Source organism: Eumetopias jubatus, unplaced genomic scaffold (assembly GCF_037043125.1).
Source record: "Eumetopias jubatus isolate StellerSeaLion01/CBP00866 unplaced genomic scaffold, mEumJub1_p1.0 scaffold_9, whole genome shotgun sequence".
Taxonomy (NCBI): Eukaryota; Metazoa; Chordata; class Mammalia; order Carnivora; family Otariidae; genus Eumetopias; species Eumetopias jubatus.
In genome coordinates, this window is record NW_028274815.1 from 111,609,226 (window position 1) to 111,632,590 (window position 23,365).

At 44.4% G+C, this 23,365-nt stretch overlaps 1 protein-coding gene across 1 annotated transcript in view; it reads right to left on the reverse strand.

Moving 5' to 3' along the window:
* TMC2 (transmembrane channel like 2) overlaps positions 1–23,365 on the reverse strand; it is a 52,898-nt gene that overhangs the window by 6,184 nt on the left and 23,349 nt on the right. Inside the window, 8 exon segments of the mRNA XM_028118849.2 lie at positions 1,120–1,245; positions 8,223–8,462; positions 9,306–9,373; positions 11,491–11,619; positions 13,657–13,806; positions 15,535–15,714; positions 18,497–18,685; positions 21,777–21,924. Of these exon segments, the coding sequence (XP_027974650.2) occupies positions 1,120–1,245; positions 8,223–8,462; positions 9,306–9,373; positions 11,491–11,619; positions 13,657–13,806; positions 15,535–15,714; positions 18,497–18,685; positions 21,777–21,924 (1,230 nt within the window).

Below are 23,365 nucleotides of genomic sequence, written 5' to 3' on the forward strand. Positions count from 1 at the left end.
GACTGTGATTTAATCATACTGCAGAGAGAGCCATTAAAGTGTGCGCTAGTGTATCCACATGGATACATTTCCCAAACATAATGTTGAGTGAAGAAAGTGAACCATTCCTGAAAAAATGTAAAGCCCAGAAAAGGATAGCCGGGGTGTGATGAAAACACCCAACGATGGGTGGCACTGCTTGGAGAGGGAGGAAGAGAGCGGGATTGGGCGCGGGCTTGAAGTGTATCTGTAACATTTTATTTCTTGTAAAGAGACAGATCCGAAGCAGATAATGCAAACTAATAACATCTGTTGACTCTTGCGATCCTGTTCACGGTTGTCTGTACTTTTCTGTATGTTAGGAATATTTCACAAGTTAAAAAAAGCATGCCAAAACAGGTTTTTATAAAGAAAAAAACCCCTAATATTTTCAATAGTACCTTTTTGATGATGGTAATTCAAATTCAGGAGTCTCACTTCCCACCTTTTTCTTTTCTTTCTTCCCTTTGTTCCTTCCTTGAACGTGTATTATTTGCCTCCTCTGCCCTAAGCTTGGGCTAGTGTTGGGGACACAGAGATCATCCAACCCACCCACCATCCTTAGGGGTTTCTCGGTCTTTGGTGGGAGGGAGAGTGGGGAAAGAACCAAATGCCCCAGCGCACCCAGGGACAGGCTGAATCAGCCCCTCTGCTTTCTCAGAGACCCAGAGTGCACAGGTCTTTGATATTTCTAGTGAGCCTTTAGGAGAGTGTTGCAGATACTGGCAGTGCCCATCCGTATTCCTCAGACCCTGTCTTTCGGTGTGCTCCCTTCACCTGGGTGCCTAGAACTTCCCTTCCATCCCCTGCAGGAATGTAGCTGACCCAGATTGCCCGGGAACTAACCCAACCCTCTCCCCTTTTAGGTTTCCCAGTCCCCACCCACCAGTGACTGATGGGTGCTGGTCTACAGATGCCCCATCCCTCACCCTTGAGCAGGATAACTCTGAGACCCACTGTTTCCCAGAGTTCCCCAGCAGGATTAAAGTCATCCCAGTGGTAATGACCTTGCCGTCCCCTTCCCCATCTCACTTCCCTCCCTCCTTCCCCAATGAAGGGAAGGTCGCCAGGAGGCAGAGCCAAGGGCCCTTGCTAACTTACAACATTAGCAGGATAGCTGGGATGATCAGGCCAGGGTTGGCGAGGAAAGCAAAGATCTTGCCCAGGAAGGTTGGAAAATCGTTTTCAATCGTCTCGTGGATGACGTCATACATTCGGTTTTTCCCACTGTGAAGAGGAGAGAACATATGACAGCTCACAATACGAAGCTCGTGTGGCATGAGCAGCTATGCCCATGTCCCCGTGGGCCCCAAGCTGCCACTCACCACTGCTTTCCTGGAAGAACCAAAGCTCTGCTCCAAAGGAACTGCACATAAAACATGCCCCACGAGGGGCTGCCATTTGGCTCTGTCTTATAGCTGGTCAGCCCCCCGGGATTGGCCAGCGTCATGTCCTTGGTACCTCAGAACTTCTCAGCCTACATCTATCTGTCTCCTGGGTCTGGCCCCTTCCTCAGCAAGATGAAAATGGGTTTTCTCCTCTACTCTCCTGGGAGAAAATTGCCTGCCCGGTGGTTGTAAGATCAACATGGAGCTCCCTCTGGGCCCCCGGGGAAGAAAAGAGTTCTCCAGAGGCTTATGTGGGAGACAACCTCACGGGGCCGCTCAGAAATACCTACAATTCGTCTTCAGATGATAGTTTCAGGAGATTGGATCACCTAGGACAGGGTCCTGGACAGGTCGCAAGGGCAATTTTGATTTTCTTCAAATACCCAAGAACCATTATGCAAACCGACTTCCACAAATGCCTGCCCAGAGACTATGGTCCCCTGCTGGCTTTGGTTAGTGGCTTCAGGGCCAAGAAATGGACTTTAGGGCTTGAAATTCCTGGTTCAAATCCTTGCTTCTTCATTTATTAGCTGTGGGACACCCTGGATAATTTACTTATTTTCTTTCTGCCTGTTTCTCTCCGTTCCCTCGCTCTCCCCATTAGAGCTGTATTGTCCAGTGTAGCTATTAAAAATTTTAAAAATTGATTTAAAAAATTAAGTAAAATTACAAATTCAGTTTTTTTAGTCTCACATTTCAAGAGCTCAGTAGTCATGGGACTAGTAGCTACTATTTTCGAAGAGTAGATATGGAATTTTTTTTTCATCACAAAGAAAATTCTATTGGACAGTGTTGCAGAGCTTTGATATCTTTGGCCAAGATACTGAAAATTTCTCTGCCCCAGTTTCCTCATCTGTATAATATAGTATAATACGGTATTATAAGGGTAATAATTGTATTTGCCTCAGAGGATTGTTTAGAGGGCGGAGATACAAATTTATATAAAACCTTGTGTATGGGGCCATCAAATGATAAGTGCCCTCCAAAATGTGGCAGCCAGAAGCTACATTCTTCTCTTCTGTAAAGTGTTGATCAAGGATTGGCAAATAATGGCTCATGGGCCAGATTTGGCTTGCGACTTGTTTTCCTATGGCCTGAAAATGAAGAATGGTTTCTATGTATTTTAATGGTTGGGGGATAAAAAAAGAAGAATAATATTTTGAGATATATAAAAATTGAAGTAGGAAATTCAAACTTTAGTGTCGCTAAGTAAAATATTGTTGGAACACAGCAATGCTTATTTATTTATATATGGTCTTGTGGTTGCTTTTGTGCTCTAGGGGCCGACAAGAAATAGTTGTGTTAGAGACCATTTGTGGCCATCTCAATGCTTAGCGCTTCTAAGTGCCACGCTTATCACCATATTATGACATTTCATTAATTCTTTTTTTATTCTTATCAGTGCCGACTTGTCATGTAAAAACAATAAAAGTGAATTTCACATGTTATGCTTTTAAGTCACCGTTAAGTGTGGGTTATTTTGTCCTTGAATCATGATGTATTAGATGATGTATTAGTTTCCACGGGGTGTTATAACAAATTGCCACACAGGTGAGTTCAAACAACACAAATTTGTTCTCTTATAGTCTGACGTGTTTCACTGGGCTGACACCAAGGTGTTGACAGGGCTGCACCTCCCTCAGAGGGAGGTTCTAGGGGAGAATCTGTTTCCTTCCTTTTTTTCAGCATCTAGCGCTTTATTCCTGGCATTCCTTGGCTCATGGCCCCTTCCTCCATCTTTAAAGCTGGTAGCTAGAATCTTCAAATCTCTCTCTCCTTCCATGGTCACATCACTTTCTGTTTTCCTGTAGTCAAATCTCCCTGTGCCTCCCTCTTATAAGGACACTTGTGATTTAGGGCTCACCGGGATAGTCCAGGATAATCTCTCCATCTCAAGATCCTTAACTTAATCACATTGGCAAAGGCCCTTTTGCTGTATAAAATAACGTCCACAGGTTCCAGGGATTAGGATGCAGATATCTTCAAGAGCCATTATTCAGCCCATCACCATATGCTCTCTGGTCCTTGAAGATTCACATTCATCCCACCTGCAAAATACATTCACCACCATCCCTACATCCCCCAAAGTTGCAACCCATTAGAGCATCAACCCACAGTCCAAAATCTCATCTAAATATCGTCAATGCGAAAGTCCCAAATCTCACTATCCAAATCACGTATAGATGAGACTCTGAGTATGATCCATCTTGGGGCAAAATTCTTCTCTCTCTGTGGACTCATGAGACTAGAAAACAAGTTATTTACTCCCAAAATACAATGGTGGGTCAGCCATTACAGTAAAAGTTGGCAGTGTTACTGCTCATATGACATTCTTAAATACCTGGTGGGTCTTCCATGTATGTCATGGGAATTCAGTCCATTAGACAAGAGGGTCCCTCACAGATCTTTCCTGGAGAATTCTATCTCTATGTTTGCCTTCTGCTGAGATGGTTGAGAGGATCACAGTCACAAGCTTAAGAAAATCCTCTGTGTGAATGAATATGCAGGTTTTTTGATCCTTCAGAGGCACTAGCAAAAAGTTGCCCAGCCTGCCCCTTGGTTTTTTCTTTGGAACATGCTTTCCTAACAGTGAATCTGTTTTTAGTGTCTTTTGCAACCTGGACAGGCTGAGAATTTCCCAAATCATCAAGATCTGGTCCCTTTTGGCTTATCAGCTCTTTTCTCAATTTGTCTCTTTCCTCTCACATTTTAGTATAGGCAGCAGGAAGAAACCAGGTTGCGCCTTCAAAACTTTGTTTAGAAATCTCCTTAGCCAAACATCCAAGTTCATTATTTACAGATTCGGATTTCCATACACCTGTAGGACATCATTCAGCTAAGCTTTCTGTTCTCTATATAGCAAGGACTCCCCTTTCCTCCACTTTCCAAAATGATGTTCCTCACTGACCAGTGGTGAAGTAATTAAATTGTGTTTGATTGCAGGATCCAAAGAAATGTATCCGGAGAAAATAACCTTGCTTTAGACTTGGAGAATTTCCAGTAAAAGCAGCTGCTTGAAGAGTTGTGGACATTGAGAACAATGCTGTATTCAAAGAGAGGCAAATGATGTCAAGTGGTTTTCCTTGGCTCTTGATGAGTCAGTAGATGTTACTGATGCTGCTCAGTTGTTTATTTGGGGAGTTAATGCCAAGTTTGAAGTGACTGAAGAACTGATTATTATGACTATACCATGTGGAACAAATATGGGTGAAATTTTCTCAAAGAAGTTGAGAATACATTAATTCAGTACAACTGAATGGAATGGAATTCGGTACAACTGAAGTGAAGTGGCTCTGCTATGATGTGCTACAGTTGACAATGGTCAAAATGTACATAGGGCAGAAGAAGGCTTAGCTGGACAGATTTACAAAGATTGTGAAATTTTAGGTGTGGACAGACGATGGTAATTCACTATCTTATTCATCAGTGGGTAATTTGCGGAAAATATTTGAATCTATCATGTGCAATTGCAGTCAATAGTGTCAATGGTGAATTTCATTTGCTCTCATAAGTTAATCATTTTCCAATCTGTACATTTTGTCAGAAATGGAAGCTAAGGATTCTGACTTGCCCTACTGCACAGCAGTTCAATGACTTAGCAGTAGTAAAGTTTTATGGGAATTTTTCTTCTAGGGTAGAAGATGTGTTGTCATGGTACAATGGTACAATGATGGACCCAGGCAGCAAAGGTGGCATTCTGAGCAGTAAAACTGATGTTTGATGGCAGGAAACAGTAACTTTGAGCCCCTGTTATATGAGATATTATCACCGCCTTCCCCCAAAGAACTCCATTCTTTTCACCGGTAGACCTATATTACAAAAAATGATACTCTATTATCATATCTTGAATTTTGTCAATAATAAAAACTTTGGGGGTGCCTGGGTGGCTCAGTCGTTAAATGTCTGCCTTCGGCTCAGGTCCTGATCCCAGGTTCCTGGGATCGAGCCCCGCATCGGGCTCCCTGCTTAGTGGGAAGCCTGCTTCTCCCTCTCCCACTCTCCCTGCTTGTGTTCCCTCTCTCACTGTCTCTCTCTCTGTCAAGTAAATAAACAAAATCTTTAAAAAATAATAAAAACTTTGTGGCCATTTGTTTCTCTAATTATATAAGTATTTACCTAATATTCTTGATTTTTTTCTCCTGATTCCCAAAGCCGAAAATATTTACCATCAGGCTCTTGCCAAAAAAAGGTAGTTGAGCCCTGATGTAGATAATGCTTCTCACCTCATAGCCTTGTTATGAGTACCAGCTACTCCCAGCTTGGGCAGGGCTCAGGTTCACAAACTCATATATATATGCCTTACCATGGAAATTAGCACTCTCCTTTAAGTACTTTGCAACTAATACACTAAATCCTCATAACAACACTATGACGGAGGCACTACAATTATTTCCATGTTATAGGCAATTAACTTGTGGTATAGGGAGTTAAGTAACTTCTCGAGATGACCCAGCTGGCAAAGGACCGAGCTGACTCTAGAGTCTATGCTCTGAGTCAGGGGGTTGAGGATTTTTTTCTGGAAAGAGCTCATAATAAAGATTTTGGGCTTTGGGAACCAGATGGTCTCTGTTGGAACGACTCCATTATGCTGTTGTAGTGAGAAAGCAACCATAGATTATATGTAAGCAAATGGGTGTGGCTGTGCCTCAGTGAAACTTTAGTTATGAAAGCTCTATGTTATGCAATGTTGCCCATCTCATTCATTGATGTCTGTCTGGATCTGGTTGAAACCCTAAGTCCCTCCCCGTAAAAGTGAATTTTTGCAATGTGAAGGGTCTAGTTTGAGCACTGACCATAAACCAAGTGGTCTCTTCTGGACACTGGGAAGGAAGCAAAAATCACACCCTCATGGACCTTATGTCCTGGTGAAGGAGACAGACAACAAACACGATAAATAAGCAAAAGACCTGACATTCTAGATGTTGATACGGAGATGCAATATGGGGCGCCTGGGTGGCTCAGTTGGTTGAGCGGCTGCCTTCAGCTCGGGTCATGATCCTGGAGTCCCTGGATCGAGTCCCGCATCGGGCTCCCTGCTCGGCGGGGAGACTGCTTCTCCCTCTGACCCTCCCCCTTCTCATGTGCTCTCTCTCTGGCAAATAAATAAATAAAATCTTAAAAAAAAATAAGCAGAAACAATGATAAGAAGTGTGTGTGTGTGTGTGTGTGTGTGTGTGTGTGTGTGTGTGTGTGTGACATTTTAGTTAAGTTCTCCAGGTAAGGTCTCATTGAGAAGGTGACCTTTGAGAAAACACCTGAAGCAAGTAAGAGAGAACAGCTGTTGGTGAGTTTTGATCAGAAGGGTGACAGGAAAGCGATGGCAGCCATGTTTCCTTTTGAGTTCTGTTTTCAGGTTCCTTTCCCTGCTCTCTGGCTGTAGGCTGTCAGGGCCTCTCGGGGTAGAGATGAAGCAAGGGTGGGGCAGATGGCAAGGGCCAGGCATGGCTTAGGCCCGCTCATGTCTGGGGGCAGGTAGGCAGCCTGAGCAAAGGGGCCCTGGCATTTGTACCTAGAGCTCAGCCCTCCAAACCTTGCTTAGGAAGGAGTCAAGAGAGGCTTCCACCATTTCTAACATGTGGCTCTCCCTTCAGCCTGGCGTCCCACGCCTTCTACAGCTCAGCATATTCTTCTCCTCTAGATCTAGCCCCCCCACCCCCACCCTGTTCCTTCCATCTGAACCCCTGTGCAGCCAGATCTCACTCTGCCATGAGCACTTCACTAACGTCTCCAAGCACGACGGCACTTGCTGGGGGGCACCCACCACAGGGCTTTATCTAGGTAAGTCCCTTCTAAACAGGAAAGTACCAGATCAGCATTTCCCCATGTGCTGATCCATGACAGTAGGCACAGAGCTGGGACTAGAGTGAGCTAAGTGAGGCCCTGGGATGCACAATGTGGAAGGAGCTACTCATTCGTAGGGTCATGCAAACTCAGAGTCGATGCCTCACCAACCTCACCCCACTCCCGGCCCTGGATGCATGTTACATGAAGAAAGAGTCTGTGATGAAGAAGGATGGAAACGCTGGCTTGCACACATTATCTTATTGTACAAGTCTTCCGATCCATTAATAGTGTGCCTTGAGCATTTCTAAGTGAGAAGGTGGCAGATAAAAGGGGCAGCATGTTCCAAACTGCTCGAACCACAGAACTCCTTCTTATAGAGTAGAGAGATGGCTTTGTTTCCAGAGGGTCTCATGCTGGGAAAGAGAGCAGCAGATGCATATTATTTTTCAGTATACCTTCTTACATCATTATTTATACATTCTTTATACAATGCCCAGTATCCTAAACTAGTCTGACTTATACCCTGAACCAACAGTGCTGACAAATGCCCTGCAGAGCATGGGGACCCAGTCAAGAGTCTCAGTCGCTGCTTCCCATATGAATGGCACTGATAAATGTATGGTTATTTCATCTGCAGAGTATCTCCCCCCGCCCCGCCCCGTTACTCATCCCATGGTAAGGTAATCCAGGGCAGTAGATTATTCACATGTTAAAAGTTCAGAGCTGCACTGTCCAATATGGTAGCCATCAGCCATGGGTGGTTATTTACATTAAAGTGAATTATAATGAAATAAAGAAATTCAGTTTCTTGGTCCTCATTTCAAGTGTTCAAGAGCCACACATGGCTGGGGGCTAACATTCTGGATCAGGCAGCGATATAACATTTCCATCCTTGCAGAAAACGCCACTGAACGGCTCTGATGATTTGCCCAGAGCTCCATGGCCTTTTGCAGGTTGGTGTAACACTAGGAGAGGACTTCTGAGCCAGCGCTCTGGGAGAGGAGCTGCTCCCATGCAACCGAGACTGTGCACCTGAATGGCCCGCAGTCGAAGGAGGGCGGGAGGGACATGATGGTGTAGGCCACTGGCAGGAGGCTGAGGAAGAGCACCAGCAATAGGAGGCCCATGTAGAAGTTGTTGGATCGGGAGGCTTTGAACATGCGTTCGTGGGGGACGTTGCTGCTCATCACTGCCCAGCACTGGAAGTACATGGAGGTCAGCAGGCGCAGCACATTGATGCCTACCAGTCCTGGAGCATAGAAGGAGCCCATCCTGGAAGGGTAGAAACCGCACACCCAGTTGGCCCCACAGCAAGAGAGGCCAGGGAAGGATGACAGGAGGAAATGGGATCGATGGGTTAGCAGCATGAGGCCTCGCTGCTTTCCCTGCAGGTCCTGAGGGCAGGGGTCTCCCATTTAAGCAGGACATTTATCGCAAGCCATAGGCACCCATTCCTCAGGAGAGGGAGACCTCCAAGCACCACTAGCTGGGGTTCTGAGGCAAGCACCACTAGCTTGGGCTCACGGGGCACTTGGCAAATTATTTGGCCTCCTGTCTCTTTCTCCGTGGTCCCCCTAAAATAGCAGTGCTGCTCAGAAAAGTATCTGAAGTTCTTAAGTGAAGAAAATGGGACGCTGGCTTGCAGTGAGCCCTCAGCCTCTTAAAAGCCTTTGGCTGATATTACGCAGCCTTTTCATCTAACCCCCGCCTCAGAGGAGGGAGCCCCTTGGCTCCTCTCCTCCTCCTCTCCTTCCTATTTTCTCCCTCCTTCCTCTTTCTTTCCTTTCCTCTTCTACTTCTCCTCCCTCTCTCCCTTTTTCCTCCTCCTTCCTCCCCTCTCTACTTCTTCCTTTTTTCCTTCCTCCTTCTCACTCCCCTTCTATCTTCCTCTGTCCCTCTCCTTTCCTCTCTGTCTGTGGTAGCACATGGGTGGGCCGGATATGGTCCTGGTTCTCATCTCGTCCTGCCTTCTATTTGTCATCTGAAAGGAGGCAGTGCGGAGAGGCCTGAGGATTTGTCCAGCCACTTTCCCCAGCTAGTTGGGAGGCCAAGCCTGGGATTCCAGTTTTCTGACTCCCCCAGTGAGGTGGTCCCCAGACAAAATGCATAGCTCACCAGATCATTCCTTGGTTGAAGATCAAACCGAGTACATTTCCACTAATATCAAACTCAGCATACGAGGGCTGCAGGGGGGAGGCAGACAAAGAGAAAGGAAGTTGTTAGACGTTGGCCAGCCCCCATTCCCAGCCAACTGGCTAAGCCAGGGCCACTCTAGCCCAAAGAGCCTGCTCTAGTGACCTGAGACAAATCTTGGCTTCAGGGTTCTGTTTCTTATTTGTTTATTTTTTAAAGATTTTATTTGTTTATTTGACAGAGAGAGACACAGCAAGAGAGGGAACACAAGCAGGGGGAGTGGGAGAGGGAGAAGCGGGGCTCGATCCCAGGACCCCGGGACCATGACCTGAGCCAAAGGCAGATGCCCAAACAGTGAGCCACTCAGGTGCCCCAAGTCTTGGGAATTTAAAAATTTAACATTTAAAAATATTTTTTAAAATGTTTCATCTGCTGGGTTTTGTGTCCTGGTTAGAAAAAATGTCCTTATCCCAAGATTGTAACTTTATATATGCTTTCTTTTAGAAATTTATGATTTCATTTTTTGATTCATTTTTCGGTGATGAAAACTTTGATTTACCTACAATTTGTGTATTTAGGTGAAATGGGTGAGAGATATAGTCCCTCCCCCAGTGGTCAACCAGTTGTCTCCACCTTTTGTTATATAATCCTTCCTTTCCCACTGGGTTGAAAGACTGCCTTTATCTTAAACTAAATTTCCTCATAGATTATTTCATGTAGATTGTATTTCTGGATTTTCTATTCTGTTCCATTCATAACTTTGGCTATTCCCTAGTACCGGTTTTGATTATTATAGCTTCATAATATATTTTAATATAATGGTAGGTCCAGTCCCTTTCATTTTGCTGTCTTACAATTTTTCCTGGCTATTTGCACATGTTTATTTTTAGAATGAAATTTAGTATTATTTGGGGATCTTGTTGAACTTATAAATTAAGTTGAGGGCAATGACATCTTAGCAGTTTCTTGTCGTCCTATTAAAGATGGCATCCTCTTTGAGCATGAGGTTCATTCACCCTTGTTCTCAGACGAGATTGTGAAGTTTTCCTCACTGTGAGGAGGAGGTGAGTAGGCTCATGTAAAATTGTGGCTGGTGACTAAAAGGAAAAAAAATATGACAGAATCCTGTACTGGAGCCCTTACCTAGGTCAGCTACCCTACTGCAGGCCATGATGAAGATGACACAGGTAAACAAGATATGGAGCTCAGTTAAGGGGAAGTGCCTCCCAACCCCCCAAACAACAGTGACTAATAGGGTCAGGGAGTGAGATGTTGTGGAAGAGACACACACAGGACAGATGAGACCAGACATTCTGCCATATCACAGAAGGCCACCACAGAGAGGAAATGAAACACATTCAGAATGAGCAGTTTCCCAGGTCGGGGGTGGGGGGTGGAGGGGGGAGAAGAGTATCCCAGGTGGAGGGAATAAGTCCAAAGAGGTTTCTCAAAGCATAGTCCAGAAGACAGCACCAATGGTTACTGTGTTCTTGGTTTCTTCCAAGACTTTCTGAAACATTCACATCCACATCTGCCCTCTCCCACCCCAGGATTTCACTACAATTTCAAAAATTAAGAACTATCATTTCTAGGGCACCTGGGTGGCTCAGTCGGTTAAGCATCTGCCTTCGGCTCAGGTGGTGATCTCAGGGTCCTGGGATTGAGCCACAAGTCAGGCTCCCTGCCCCCACCATTTGTGCTCGCTCTCACGGTCTCTCTCAAATAAATAAATAAAATCTTAAAAAAAAAAAAAAAAAAGAACGACCATTTCGCCTTATCCACTTCGGTTACCTTTCTTATCATTTGCTCAGTGTGGGCTCCAAAGGATGGTGCTCTTTGCCTTCCCTAATGAAAGTTGATGCCACTTTGGCATTTCTCTACTACCGTCTGCTTAGCACCGAAGTATGTGAACTACCTTTCTCAAGAACCAATGCCTCCATTTCCCAGAGAGGAAGGTCACATTGTTAATTACATGGGGAAAAAGTGGAGTTTTCTTCTAGGAAGGCAAATAGGACACTGAAAGGAAATACAGAGGAAATGCTTCACTACTTTGCAGAGCAGAGAGTGACATCAATTATCCAAATGAACGCCCAGGAATGCATCTGACTATATCAGATAGGATGGTTGCGATGCCCCTCTGCGGGATGTTCATGAAACCGTGACCTACAAATCCAGCCTCCAGGTCCCAGCACCAGCAGTAGTTCATGAACCGGACAAAACAAGCCCGTAGGAAGTCCCCCAGCAGGATGGTGATGTACGTTACCAGCATGTCAGACACTGTCAGCCTCATGAATTCCTGCAAGGGGAGCACAGGAAAAGGGCATGGTCAGGGTCAAACCTTATCCACTTCTCCCAGTTGACTGCAGCCATACAAAGCCTTCCCCACCCACCCGAATCTTCTCTGTGATCTGCTGGTTCTTGGTGGCAGAGAGGTGGTGCAGAAAAAGGACCCAGGCTTTGGAAAATGCTTATTTTTAGGTCCCAGCCTTACAAGTTACAAATCATATTGCTTTTGGAATAGTCTCTGGCCTCTCAAAGCTGATAATGATATCAACCTTGCAGGGTTATTGGGAAGCTTAGTGATTATGCATGCAAATTGCCTGGCACATTGGCAATGCCCAACGTAGGGTTATCAGCACGATTGCACAGAGAGGGTATCTGAAGGCTCCCTCCTTGCTTCCTCCACCTCCTCTGAAATGTAGCTGCCCCTAGCTAAGACTGAATCTAACCATCGTCCCTGGGGACAAGAGCCAGCATTCTTTATCTCCTGCTAATTGGAATTTTAGCTTGTTATACAGAGATAATAGTGCAGGTTTTTTCATGAGGCACATGGTGGAAGAGCCAAAAGCAAAGTTTTTCTCTGCTTTATAGAGTGTATATAATTTATTCATTAAAAAAATGGAAAAGATCTACCAGGGATCATCACAACATTTACGACATCTATCAAATAGCCTTGGAGTACCTAGAGGGCCCAGGGTCTGCTTTATTCATTTCTGCATCCTTCAAGATGATTAATGAATATTTGCTGGATGAACGGCTGTTGAGTTTTCAGGATTATCCTTCAATAAGAATTCAAGTTAATGCTCCTAAGTAACAGACAAGTCAACGTGTATCAGGTCTCTACTTCTGTGTAAGGTGTTGCTCTGGGGCCTGGGGTGGAGGTGGTGGAGGACACAGGTGAGCAGGACATAACAGCTCAAACCCATCATTACTGACAAGTTAGAAAGAGACAAGCTTTAATCAGTGTTGGGAACGGTGATGGGCATTCGGGGGGAGAGCAAGAGAGACGCCTTTCAAGGGCGTGAGATAGGAAATGAGAAATCCTATTGTGGAATATTCCAAAGGAAGCACGTAGGTAATGAACTCTCTTTTGCCTTCTAAGGAGGGTGGGTTTTATTGACTTGAAGACTCTCTCTCTCTTATACCCTGTGATGGCTTTCGAAATGCAGGAGTTAGGGAAGCCGGTTTGCTTTGTACCTTAATGAAGAGGAGGATTTCAAGAGTATGGGGGAATGTGGACTGGAGGGGACAAGAAATGGTGAGTCTGAGCCCTCCATGGAGGAACTGGGGAGAAAAGGCCCCCAGGACCCCAGGAGAAGGACACTCTGCCACAGGAAAATATCTGCTGGTGGATTTATAGGCAGGGTTTGATGGACTGTGTGATGTAAATCTCTTCCTTCATTGTACTTCACCATCCTCAGTTAAAAACACTGCTGTCTAGTGCTCTATGTGATTGGGTTCTTCAGGGAACTCATGAAGAAGTAATAAACTCTGCATCTCAGTGTGGTGGCATATGAAAGAAAACCCTGTGCAGGAGATGGAGTTGAGGAAGAGAAGGCAGCTGATCCCTGTGTTACCCGAGAATTCTTCAAGTTTCTGCCTAGGAAGGCAAAGAACACTAGCCTTTGAAGTCCATACTATGCAAGCTACGGGAATAATGGTGACAGTGCATAAGGAGAAATGGTAGTTGTTAATTTCTGAGACTAATGAAAACCATTAATTCTCTTTACAAAAATGCACAGATGCATATATACACACAAATCCTGCATCCAATTTTTAGGAGTATTTATTCCTTATTTCGAGGTGGAGAAACTCAGGCTTTCAGTGAATTTTGCAGTAAGACTCTAAATGAATCCAAGTGGTATTAGACTGATGAATGGAGCACGTGGAAAAATATGTGGGATGCTGAAAAAAAATGGGAAAGAGAAAAGGTAGATGTTTCCTAAGAAATACTGGCTTGACATTTTGGTGGCTTAAAAATAGAAACATCACAAAAGAAACAACAAAGAACTGAGAACAGAGATCACTTTTGCAGGAGAGCATAACTACTCACAATGCCCACGGCTGTCTCCCAGCAAGAACCCCGGGGCACATCTGCAGGGTGCAGGGGTGGCCGGGGGACACTCTCGTTCCAACCCGAGGAGTTGTAATAGTTAAACAGTGTCCAGTGAGTGATGTTCTTTATAGTCTCTTCATTAGAAAGCTAGAATGGAAGATGGAGACGTGGGGTTGGAAGGAGCCAGGGATGGTTCAACTGTTTCCATGGGAACAACAATTAAAGCCAGAATATGCCACCATTCTACCACATAGCTTCTGCCCTACCCCTTAGCAGTCTCTACAGAAATGCCCTCCCCAGCCTTTCAGTCTATACAGGAGAGGGGGGTATTTGGCTGATGTCCTTGGGTGTTTTCCATGAAGTTCTTTTCTGAGTTATTATCTGTCTGTCCGTCCATCCATCCATCCATCCATCCAACCATCTTCTAGTCATTCATTCATTCTTCTTCTTCTTTTTTAAAGATTTTATTTATTTATTTATTTATTTATTTATTTATTTATTTATTTGACAGAGAGATAGAGAGCACAAGTAGGCAGAATGGCGGGTAGAGGGAGAGGGAGAAGCAGGCTCCCTGCTGAGCAGGGACCCCGATGCAGGGCTTGATCCCAGGACCCCAGGATCATGACCTGAACCGAAGGAAGACGCTCAACCGGCTGAGCCACCCAGGCGCCCCTCATTCTTCTTTTGAGAGTAGTAGTTTTCAGGGTCTATTCTGGGCAGGTAAGGTAGTGATGACACAAGAGTGAAAAAGAGAGACAGGCTTCCCTCAGAAAGTTCACAGTCTAGGAGGTGACAGAGATGAACAGACAATTATAAAATAAGAGCTATGGGAAATACTCTCTGGGGACCAAGGAAATCCACATCAGACTATGGGGCCACAGAGAACTTCCTGGAGGCAGTGACATCTGAGACAAAACCTCAGGGAGGGTTAGTCAACGAGACAAACATGGGGAGAAGCGTGGAGAGATAGGCAAGAGAACATTCTGTCCCATGGAGGAAATGTGAGGCTCAGGAGAGTAGAACAGCTCCCTGGGGTAGGAGGAAAACCAAGAGATGAAGGTGGAGGGGTAGGCAAGTGACTTCCATGCTTAGAATCTTCCAACAGTTTTCTGTTAAACTCAGGTAAAAGTTCATACAGCTAAATAATGAGGAGGAAGGGGTGGGGAAGAGGATCATCATCATCTGACCCTTCCCTTAGGTTCATGTCCCCCCTTTTCCCACCACTCCAATCTTTGGCATCCTGCAGTTCCTTGTTTGCACCAGCTGTTCCCTCTGCTTTTTCCAATGTCTGGTAAGACTCCCCAGGTTGGGCAGAGGAAATATGGAGTCCCTCCTATGGACTGCCATGCTTCCCTGAGCTTGCCCCCCATGAAGCACATGCCACAGCATGCTGTATTGAATGAGTGTGTCTCCCAGCCTAGATGGGAATACCCTTGGAACAGGACTGTGTCTTGCTGTCTGCTGTACCCTCAGGGCCTAACATAGTGGGTGCTCCATAACCGTTTAGGGCCAGTGATGGAAGGTTGGGTCAACCATGACATATCATGTCAATGGACACTTACTTGTCTGGTAAACATTTATGGCAGCTATGATGCAATATAGGAAAGGCTGCAGATAAAATATTAAGGGTACCAAATGACATGTATATGATGTAAAAAAGACTAGCTAAGGAAAAAAGACAGTAAAGACCTGTAGCAAAATATTAACAGTGGTTGTCTTTGGCTCATAGGATTCTGGGGATATATCTTTTTCTTCACTGTACTTTTCTCAATTTTCCAAAATTTCTTTAGTTAATTGGAATTATCCATAAGGAAATTACAGTTGAAAAAGGAAATTTCGTGGGCACCAGGGATTGGGGGAGTTTGTGGTCTTTACCTTGAGGTGAACATCATCCATCAGGGCCAAGAGAAACGTGTAGAGGTTCCCCAGGAAGAGTGCAAAGATGCGTCCCAGCTGCCACTTCAGTCCAACGCGTGGGTGATAATTCTCCAGGGCAGCAATGGTTTCAAACAAAGGGGGGCAAAACATACCAAGCAGGGACATCACAATTTCTACCTGAGAAATCAGGAAAGCCTGGATTACTCGTGTCATCAATATTACTTGCTTCACCACCATCTCTGTACTCCCCAGGGCCATGCATCTCCATCTCCTTGTTGACTCCTCCTCTGCCTCTGGAGATGCTCTCAGGTCTCCACAACTTGCTGTGTTACCTTGGCTAAGGCACCAATATGCCTGGAGCAGTCAGCATATGTCCCACACATCATAACTCTGTGACTGGTTGCCATCATGATTGTTGCTATTAGTATTGATAAAAATAGAAAATTTTCTTTTTTTAATTTAATTTATTTATTTCAGACACACACACACACACACACACACACACACACACACAGAGAGAACAAGGGGGGGAGAGGGGCAGAGAGAGAAGCAGGCTCCTGGCTGAGCAGGGAGCCCGACGCGGGGTTGGATCCCAGGACCCTGGGATCATGACCTGAGCTGAAGGCAGATGCTTAATCAATTGAGCCACCCAGGCACCCCAAAATAGCAAATTTTCTTTGAGAAATAAATGAGTTAACATATGGAACAGTGTTTTGTGTTCTGTAAAAGTCATGAGCTGGGCAGTCACAAAAGTCACTGTGGTAGCTCTTATCTCAGGAACATGGAAGACAGGAAGCTGAGATCACAGAAGGGAACTAACAGCAGAGGGATATGGTAACGAGTATGGCATCTGGTGTCAATTCTCTGGGTTTGAGCCCCAGCTCTATCACTTACTAGCTTTGTAACTTAGGAAAAGTTATATAACTTCTCTGAGTTTCTTGTTTCTTCATGTGTAAAGTGGGAATGACAGTTCTTGTTGTGAGAGTCAGAAGAGATCGTGGACTAAGTCTACTAGGCCAGAGCCTGGTAAGCACTAAATTTTGGCTCCAATTTTGGGAGAATCCTGACTCGTATAACTGAAACTGATCATGGTAGAACTTTTTTTTTGTAACTAAAACTGCTCATTTAGTGGGGAGTAAATCCTTGAACTGCTGACCAAAGTGCAGGTAGGTCAATTCTTCTGGGCTGCTTCTGACTCCCGTATACTCTATCACACTGACTGTTGGCTTGGCTTCTCATCACTTTCACACCTGTTCATGCAGTGCTTCATACCTGGAGAGCCATCACTGCACCACATCCATCACTGCCCTTCCTCACATGTTTGTATAATGCATTGCCTAATTCCTGCCTTTGCCACAAAATCCCCCTGCCTTTCCAGCTCACATAGAACTCTCCACCTGCCACACCTCTGTAACCCAAAACATCTTAGTTGATCACTATTCCTGCACACTGCTGTTTGTGCTTTGGTTTATTCTTGTCAAGTCTGCTTCCTAAGGAAACTGCAATCCACTTAAGGGCAGAATCCATCTCAGGCATCTTTTGTATCCCCCTATTAGTTCGGTGACCCGATGTTTTAGATAAGTTAATTGTAAATAGCGTGTAGCTTAAAAAAATTCATTGTGATTATTATTGCCTTTATTTTTTAAAAGATTTTATTTATTTACTAGAGAGTGAGAGTGAAAGAGAGAGCACAGAGGGAGAGGGAGAAGAAGATCCCTGCTGAGCAAGGAGCCTAATGTGGGGCTTGATCCCAGGACCCTGGGCTCATGACCTGAGCTGAAGGCAGACGCTTAACCAACTGTGCCACACAGGCGCCCCTATTATTGCTTTTAAACTGTAGCTTTAATCCATTTACATTTATTGTAATCACTGACATTAATTCTATCTGATTTTGTGTTTGCCATCTGTCCTTCCAGTTGCACATTTCTTTTTCTATCCTTTTTTGCTTCATGGGAAGAGATAGATTTTCTTATTTAATTTATTTAGCTCATGATTCCGTGGGTCCGTTATTTTTTCTCTGGGCTTAGGTAGGTGGTTCTTTTGCTGGCCTCACGTGGATTCATTCATCTATCTATGGTCAACTGATGGTTGATGGCTTCATTCATATGTCTGGTAGTTGACTGGCTATCATGTAGAGTGATGAGATAACTGGGCCATGTGTCTCTCATCATTCAACAGGCTAGCCTGGAACTGTTCACATGGTGAAGGTCTCAGGGTTTCCAAGAGGGCAAGTTCCAATACACAAGCATTTTTCAAGTCTGCTTATATCATGGTTGCTACTGTCTCATTGCTAAAGCAACTTACATGGTTAAACTAGCTGGATTCCAACGGTGGGGAAATAGATTCTACCTCTTCATGAGAGGAGCTAGAAAATCATATTGCAAAGAAATATAGGATTATAAGAAGGGGAAGAACTTGTAGCCATTTTGCCAACTACTACAAAGATATTAAATTCCCAAGAGATTTATGGATTCAATATAATCACAATGAAACTTTAATGAGTTTTATTGTGGATCTTGATAAGAGAACTCACTCTACCACATATCAAGACATACTTCAAAGCCATAGTTTATCAGTGTATTTTTTAGTGCAGGAACAGATAAATAAACCAATGGGATAGAATAGAGAGCCCAGAATCACACTCACACGTTAACAGATACTTGATTTATGATGTATGGCACTGTAGAGCTGTGAAGAAAGGATCACATTTTTAATAGTGGGTACTAAGACAACTTACTATTCAGTTGACTGACATGCTAATTATAATCCAGCCTTGACAACATATAAAAGCCTAATAAGAGGTGACTCTGTTCAAACTTAACTGGAAAGGGATGTAATTTCACTTTTTAAAACATGTCCTATAATTCAGATTTTCAATAATTCAGCTGAATTGCATAGGAACCAGTATAAATTCCATGTTTGCCCTCAGTATTCACTTCTACAGAGATGTCCTTTTTACCTCATTTCTTTCATACCAGCTGACATTTTGCATTTTGGAGAATTCCTGGGATCGCTTCACCACAAAGTAAATGAGGTACCCACTTCCACACAAACAGCAGATGATAAGAAAGTTGGCCAGGACCCGGAGAAATCTTGTCAGATGGATATTTTCTTCTTTGTTACTCTCTTGTTCATCCACTATTGATTCCTTAATGTGTGGAAATAAGATGTGAATAATGACAGGCCAGGAACCAATGGGAACCATCATTGTTGGCTTCCTGAGATGACTACTTACTATATTTTCATAAATGAAATAATACAGAGGAGGTAGTGCAGAGCACTCTTGCCTTATCGGGAATTATTTTCTTTTCTCTTTTTTTTTAAGATTTATTTATCTGTTTTTATTTTTTTTATTTTATTTTTTTAAAGATTTTATTTATTTATTTGAGAGAAAGAGAATGAGAGATAGAGAGCACGAGAGGGAAGAGGGTCAGAGGGAGAAGCAGACTCCCCGCGGAGCGGGGAGCCCGATGCGGAACTCGATCCCAGGACTCCAGGATCATGACCTGAGCCGAAGGCAGTCGCTTAACCAACTGAGCCACCCAGGCGCCCTTATTTATCTGTTTTTAGAGAGAGAGCAAGAGCACACAAGAGGTGGGGAGGGGCTGAGGGAGAGGGAGAGAGAGAATCTCAAGCGGACTCTGCACCCAGCACGGAGCCCCACATGGGGCCCAATGAGAGGCCTGATCCCATGACCCCAAGATCATGTCCTGACCCAAAATCAAGAGTCTGATGCTCAACTGACTGAGCCACCCACCCAGGCACCGCAAGTATTATTTTAAGAAGATATATCTTGTTGGGGCGCCCGAGTGCCTCAGTCATTAAGCGTCTGCCAGATGTGGTGCTAAACACTTGCTTTGCATCATCCCTCCTAATCCCAGTAACAAACCAATGGAGTATTTTCTATTATTACCCATGTCATAGGTACTATGGCCCAGAGAGATCTCAGCAACTGTCTGACTGGGATTGTTTTAAAACTATAGATCAAATAGATTAAATGAAATGTTAACCATACTGAGTCTTCTAATCCGGGGGCCAGCAAACATTTTCTATTAAGAGCCATATAGTAGGGGCACCTGGGTGGCTCAGTCAGTTGAGCGTCAGATTCTTGATTTTGGCTTGGGTCATGATCTCAGGGTTGTGAGATTGAGTCCTGAGTAGGCCTCCAGGTTCAATGCAGAGTCTGCATGTCCCTCTTCCTCCCCCAACTTGCTCTCTCTCTCACTCTCTCTCTCAAATAAATAAATTCTTTTTTTTTTTTAAAGAGCCATATAGTAAATAGTTTTGGCTTTGCAAGCCATGTGGTCTCTTTCACAACTACTCAGCTATGCCATAGTACATGAAAGCAATTACTGACAATATGGAAATTAATAGGCATGGTTTTGTTTCAATAAAATCTTATTTCCAAAAATAGGCAGCAGGCTGGATTTGCCCCTGGGACATAATTTGTTGATCTCTGTCTAATCCATGAACATGGTATATCTCCATTTATCTAGGGTTCCTTAATTTTTTTCAGAAATGCCTTATATTTTTTGGTGTAGCAGTCTTGTATATTTGTTGTTGTTGTTAACTCTATGCCTAAGAATTTTATGTAATTTATGTAATTTTATCGTAAATAGGATTAAAATTATTTTCTAGTTGTTTGCTGTTGTATATAAAAATACAATAGTCATATATATATATATTTGTTGTTGTTGTTTGTTTGTTTGTTTGTTTTTTAAGTAGGCTTCATTTCCAGCTTGAAGGCCAATGCAGGGCTTGAACTCATGACCTGAGACCAAAATCTGAGCTGAGATCAGGAGTCAGATACTTAACCGACTGAGCCACCCAGTCACCCCTAGATTTTTTATTATAAACTTTTCATCCTGCATCAGTAACTCTCTATGAAGACAGAAATAGTATGTGGCAGACCCAAGACAGTAAATGATGTCTCCTGATTACCAAAGTACCTGGAAGGAGACTTTTCTAATCAATGAAGAGTTACTGTATTCAGGTTCAGGTTTAACTAATTTATCAAGCAGTTAATATACACTAGCTTATGCAGTTTTCATATGTGCCCTGTTATATAAGGTTATTATCTCTGGTTTTAATAGACTCAGAGAAAAAGCCTTCACCTTGCCAGATGTTCAAAGTGTTTCATAGACAATGACCTTTTTTTGGTCTCTCTTGGGTAGGCCTGGAGGAAGAGGCAAAGCCCCTTTGACCCCTCTCCTGCCCTTGGATGCTCTGCCAGTGGGCCCCCACCCCCCGGCCCCATTACTGGGAGCAGGAGAAGGGAGGAGAGCCCAGTCAGCTCCCTGCGCTACCTACTGTCAAGCTGTCAGGACTGTAGGCTCATGAAACCCATGTAGTGAGCTGCTGAGCCCAGGCTCTGCTCCTGGTGGGTGTACCTGCCATTTGTAGGCATTGGTGAGTGGGTAGTTACCAGGAAGGGCCAAAAGAGAACAGAAGGAAGAAGAAAAGACTATTAAGTGTGTTGTAAATCTGACCTTCGGCAGGTCCTGGGGGAAAGAAAGTCTGACTGATCAGACAGGAGAAATACTGAACTAACAAGAACTCTGGATGGTTTTTACAGACATGGAGGTGTGTGCTGTGCTTCAGCATATTAGTTTCTGCCTTCATTCATTTGTTTACCCTTAGGTTTGCTTTTATTTTATAAAATAGAGATGTGTAGGCCACTTCACATATCTTTCATGACCAAATTCATGAGATAATTAAGTAGGGAATTGCTGCAGGTTTAATTGACGCCCCCCACCCACCCAAACCAGGGTCCTCAACTCTTTCTGGGATTTCTAATCACTCAGGGAGCTTTTAAAGAATTCAATGCCAGGAATCCCCCAGGCCCTGACCAATTATACCAGAATGTCTGGGGGTTTGGGCCCAAAAGATATTTAAAGATGCTTAGGTGATTCAAACATGCATCAACGGTTGAGAACCGCAGCCCCAAATGAGTCCTTCCAGGTTCTCTGGCAGAAAAGAGTTCCACGAGGAAACAGTCAGGACCAGGTCCCAGCATCCACGATTTTCCACCATATTAGGAAACAGATGGTGGGTAACAGCCATGAGCATTCTTTCCTGAAGGCTTGAGAGCTAGGATCACACCTCTGGTGGTAAAGCTCTTTCCACAAATTACTTGGGGATATTATTTACCATGCCCCATGCTCATTAGGTGAAGTCTCCTCATGAGCAGAGGGACCCAACGTTCCCCCAGGACGTGGGAACTACCCTGGGGTGCCTACCTTGAAGCTGGTGGTGATGGAGGCGTATTTGTTGTCAGCCGTCTCTGAATTCCCAATCAGGTAATCCCAGCTGGTGAACATCTTGAAGCTGAATGTGAAGTTAGCACTCTCCCCGTCACTTGCCCTGCCCTGGGTATTGCTGGCCATCCTGTAGGGTGCATACCACTGCTGTTAGCCCAAGGGAACCTTGGCCTCAGCTGGTCTGGGGCACAGGTAGCAGGCATCCAGTGAAGAGAAAGAGCCAAGATGATTCGAATTGAACTAATGATAGCCAGGGTGCCTTCCAACCCAGATCAGAGTCCACAGCAAGCACGCATGATATCATCTGGACAATGAACCACTGGGCCATGTTTTCTATCCTGACATTTGTTTTCTGGTGGCTTGACTCATCTGCCAATGTTGTTTGAGAACCCTTTATGGGGACTCTATTCTCAAGCAGGAACGACCCCTTCTAATTCACCTATTTTCTTGAACAGAAAAGATACTTATTTTCTGATATAAAATCCAACAAGCCTTGAGGTAGTTGTTACTGCAACCAGTGACATGTACATCCTTCTCTTAAGCAAACTTGGTTGACAGTCCCTTGGACCTGCCTCATTACCCACCCATTTTATCCTACCTATCCTCATCCTTGCTGTGGGAATCAGAATTCCAAGCAGGTCCTCTATCAGATACAACATGTGTACAGGAGAGTTTGTGCCTCTCTATCTCATGTGTTGGCTTTTGGGATTTGCTATTCCATGGGCGTAGTTGACTCAGATTTTTGGTTCATCAGGGAAACCTTCTGTATCCCTATACTTATCTGGGATAATAAGAGGGAACATTGCAACAACATGAGGGCTAAGAATAAAAGCAAGCCTATTTCCCCTGATAGATCTGGCTGGGCAGCCACCCATTATCTAGCGGTGACGATCATGTGCTGGGCAGTCCCTTGCAAACAGTAGCATTTCCCCCTGAGATGATGTGACAGAAAGCCATGCTAAGCCCACACCCTGCCTTTTTGGAGTTTCTAATCCCTGCTCTACTCCTCTCCTGCAGACACAGCTACCTGTGCTCTTCTGGGAGGAATGACCTCATGTGGCCCTGCTGAAGGGGGGGTGGGCCCTGGTAGTCAGGTTTGTGCAGGAGCAGCGCCTCCTCACCCTGCACCAGCCTTTGCTGATTGGGGTCCCCTGGCTTAGAAGAAGGCAATTCATGGGCCAAAGTTTTTCTTCAGAGGATAGAAATTAAGAGACACAGACATATTAAAAGGCCGTTTCTGACCACAGAGACAGGTAGAGTTGGGGCCAGAGAGGAACACCATGGTTAATCACACCACATATGTTCTTTTGCATTTTTTACATGCAAGCTAGAGTTAAAGAGGAGCAGAAGAGTTTTTCTGAGGAAGCTGAGCTCTGGGGAAAGCAAAAACAGACTTTGAAGGCTTCTCCAGCCTTACCTTACCAGGTACCTGCTCACTCTCAAACCACACTGGCCTTTTGACAGGTTTGGAACTCACCTAGGGTATTTGCTGCCTCAGGGCCTTTGCACATGCTCTTTCTTTGTGTAAAATGCTGTGCCCCAGACTTACAGTGTGACTGGCAGTTCTC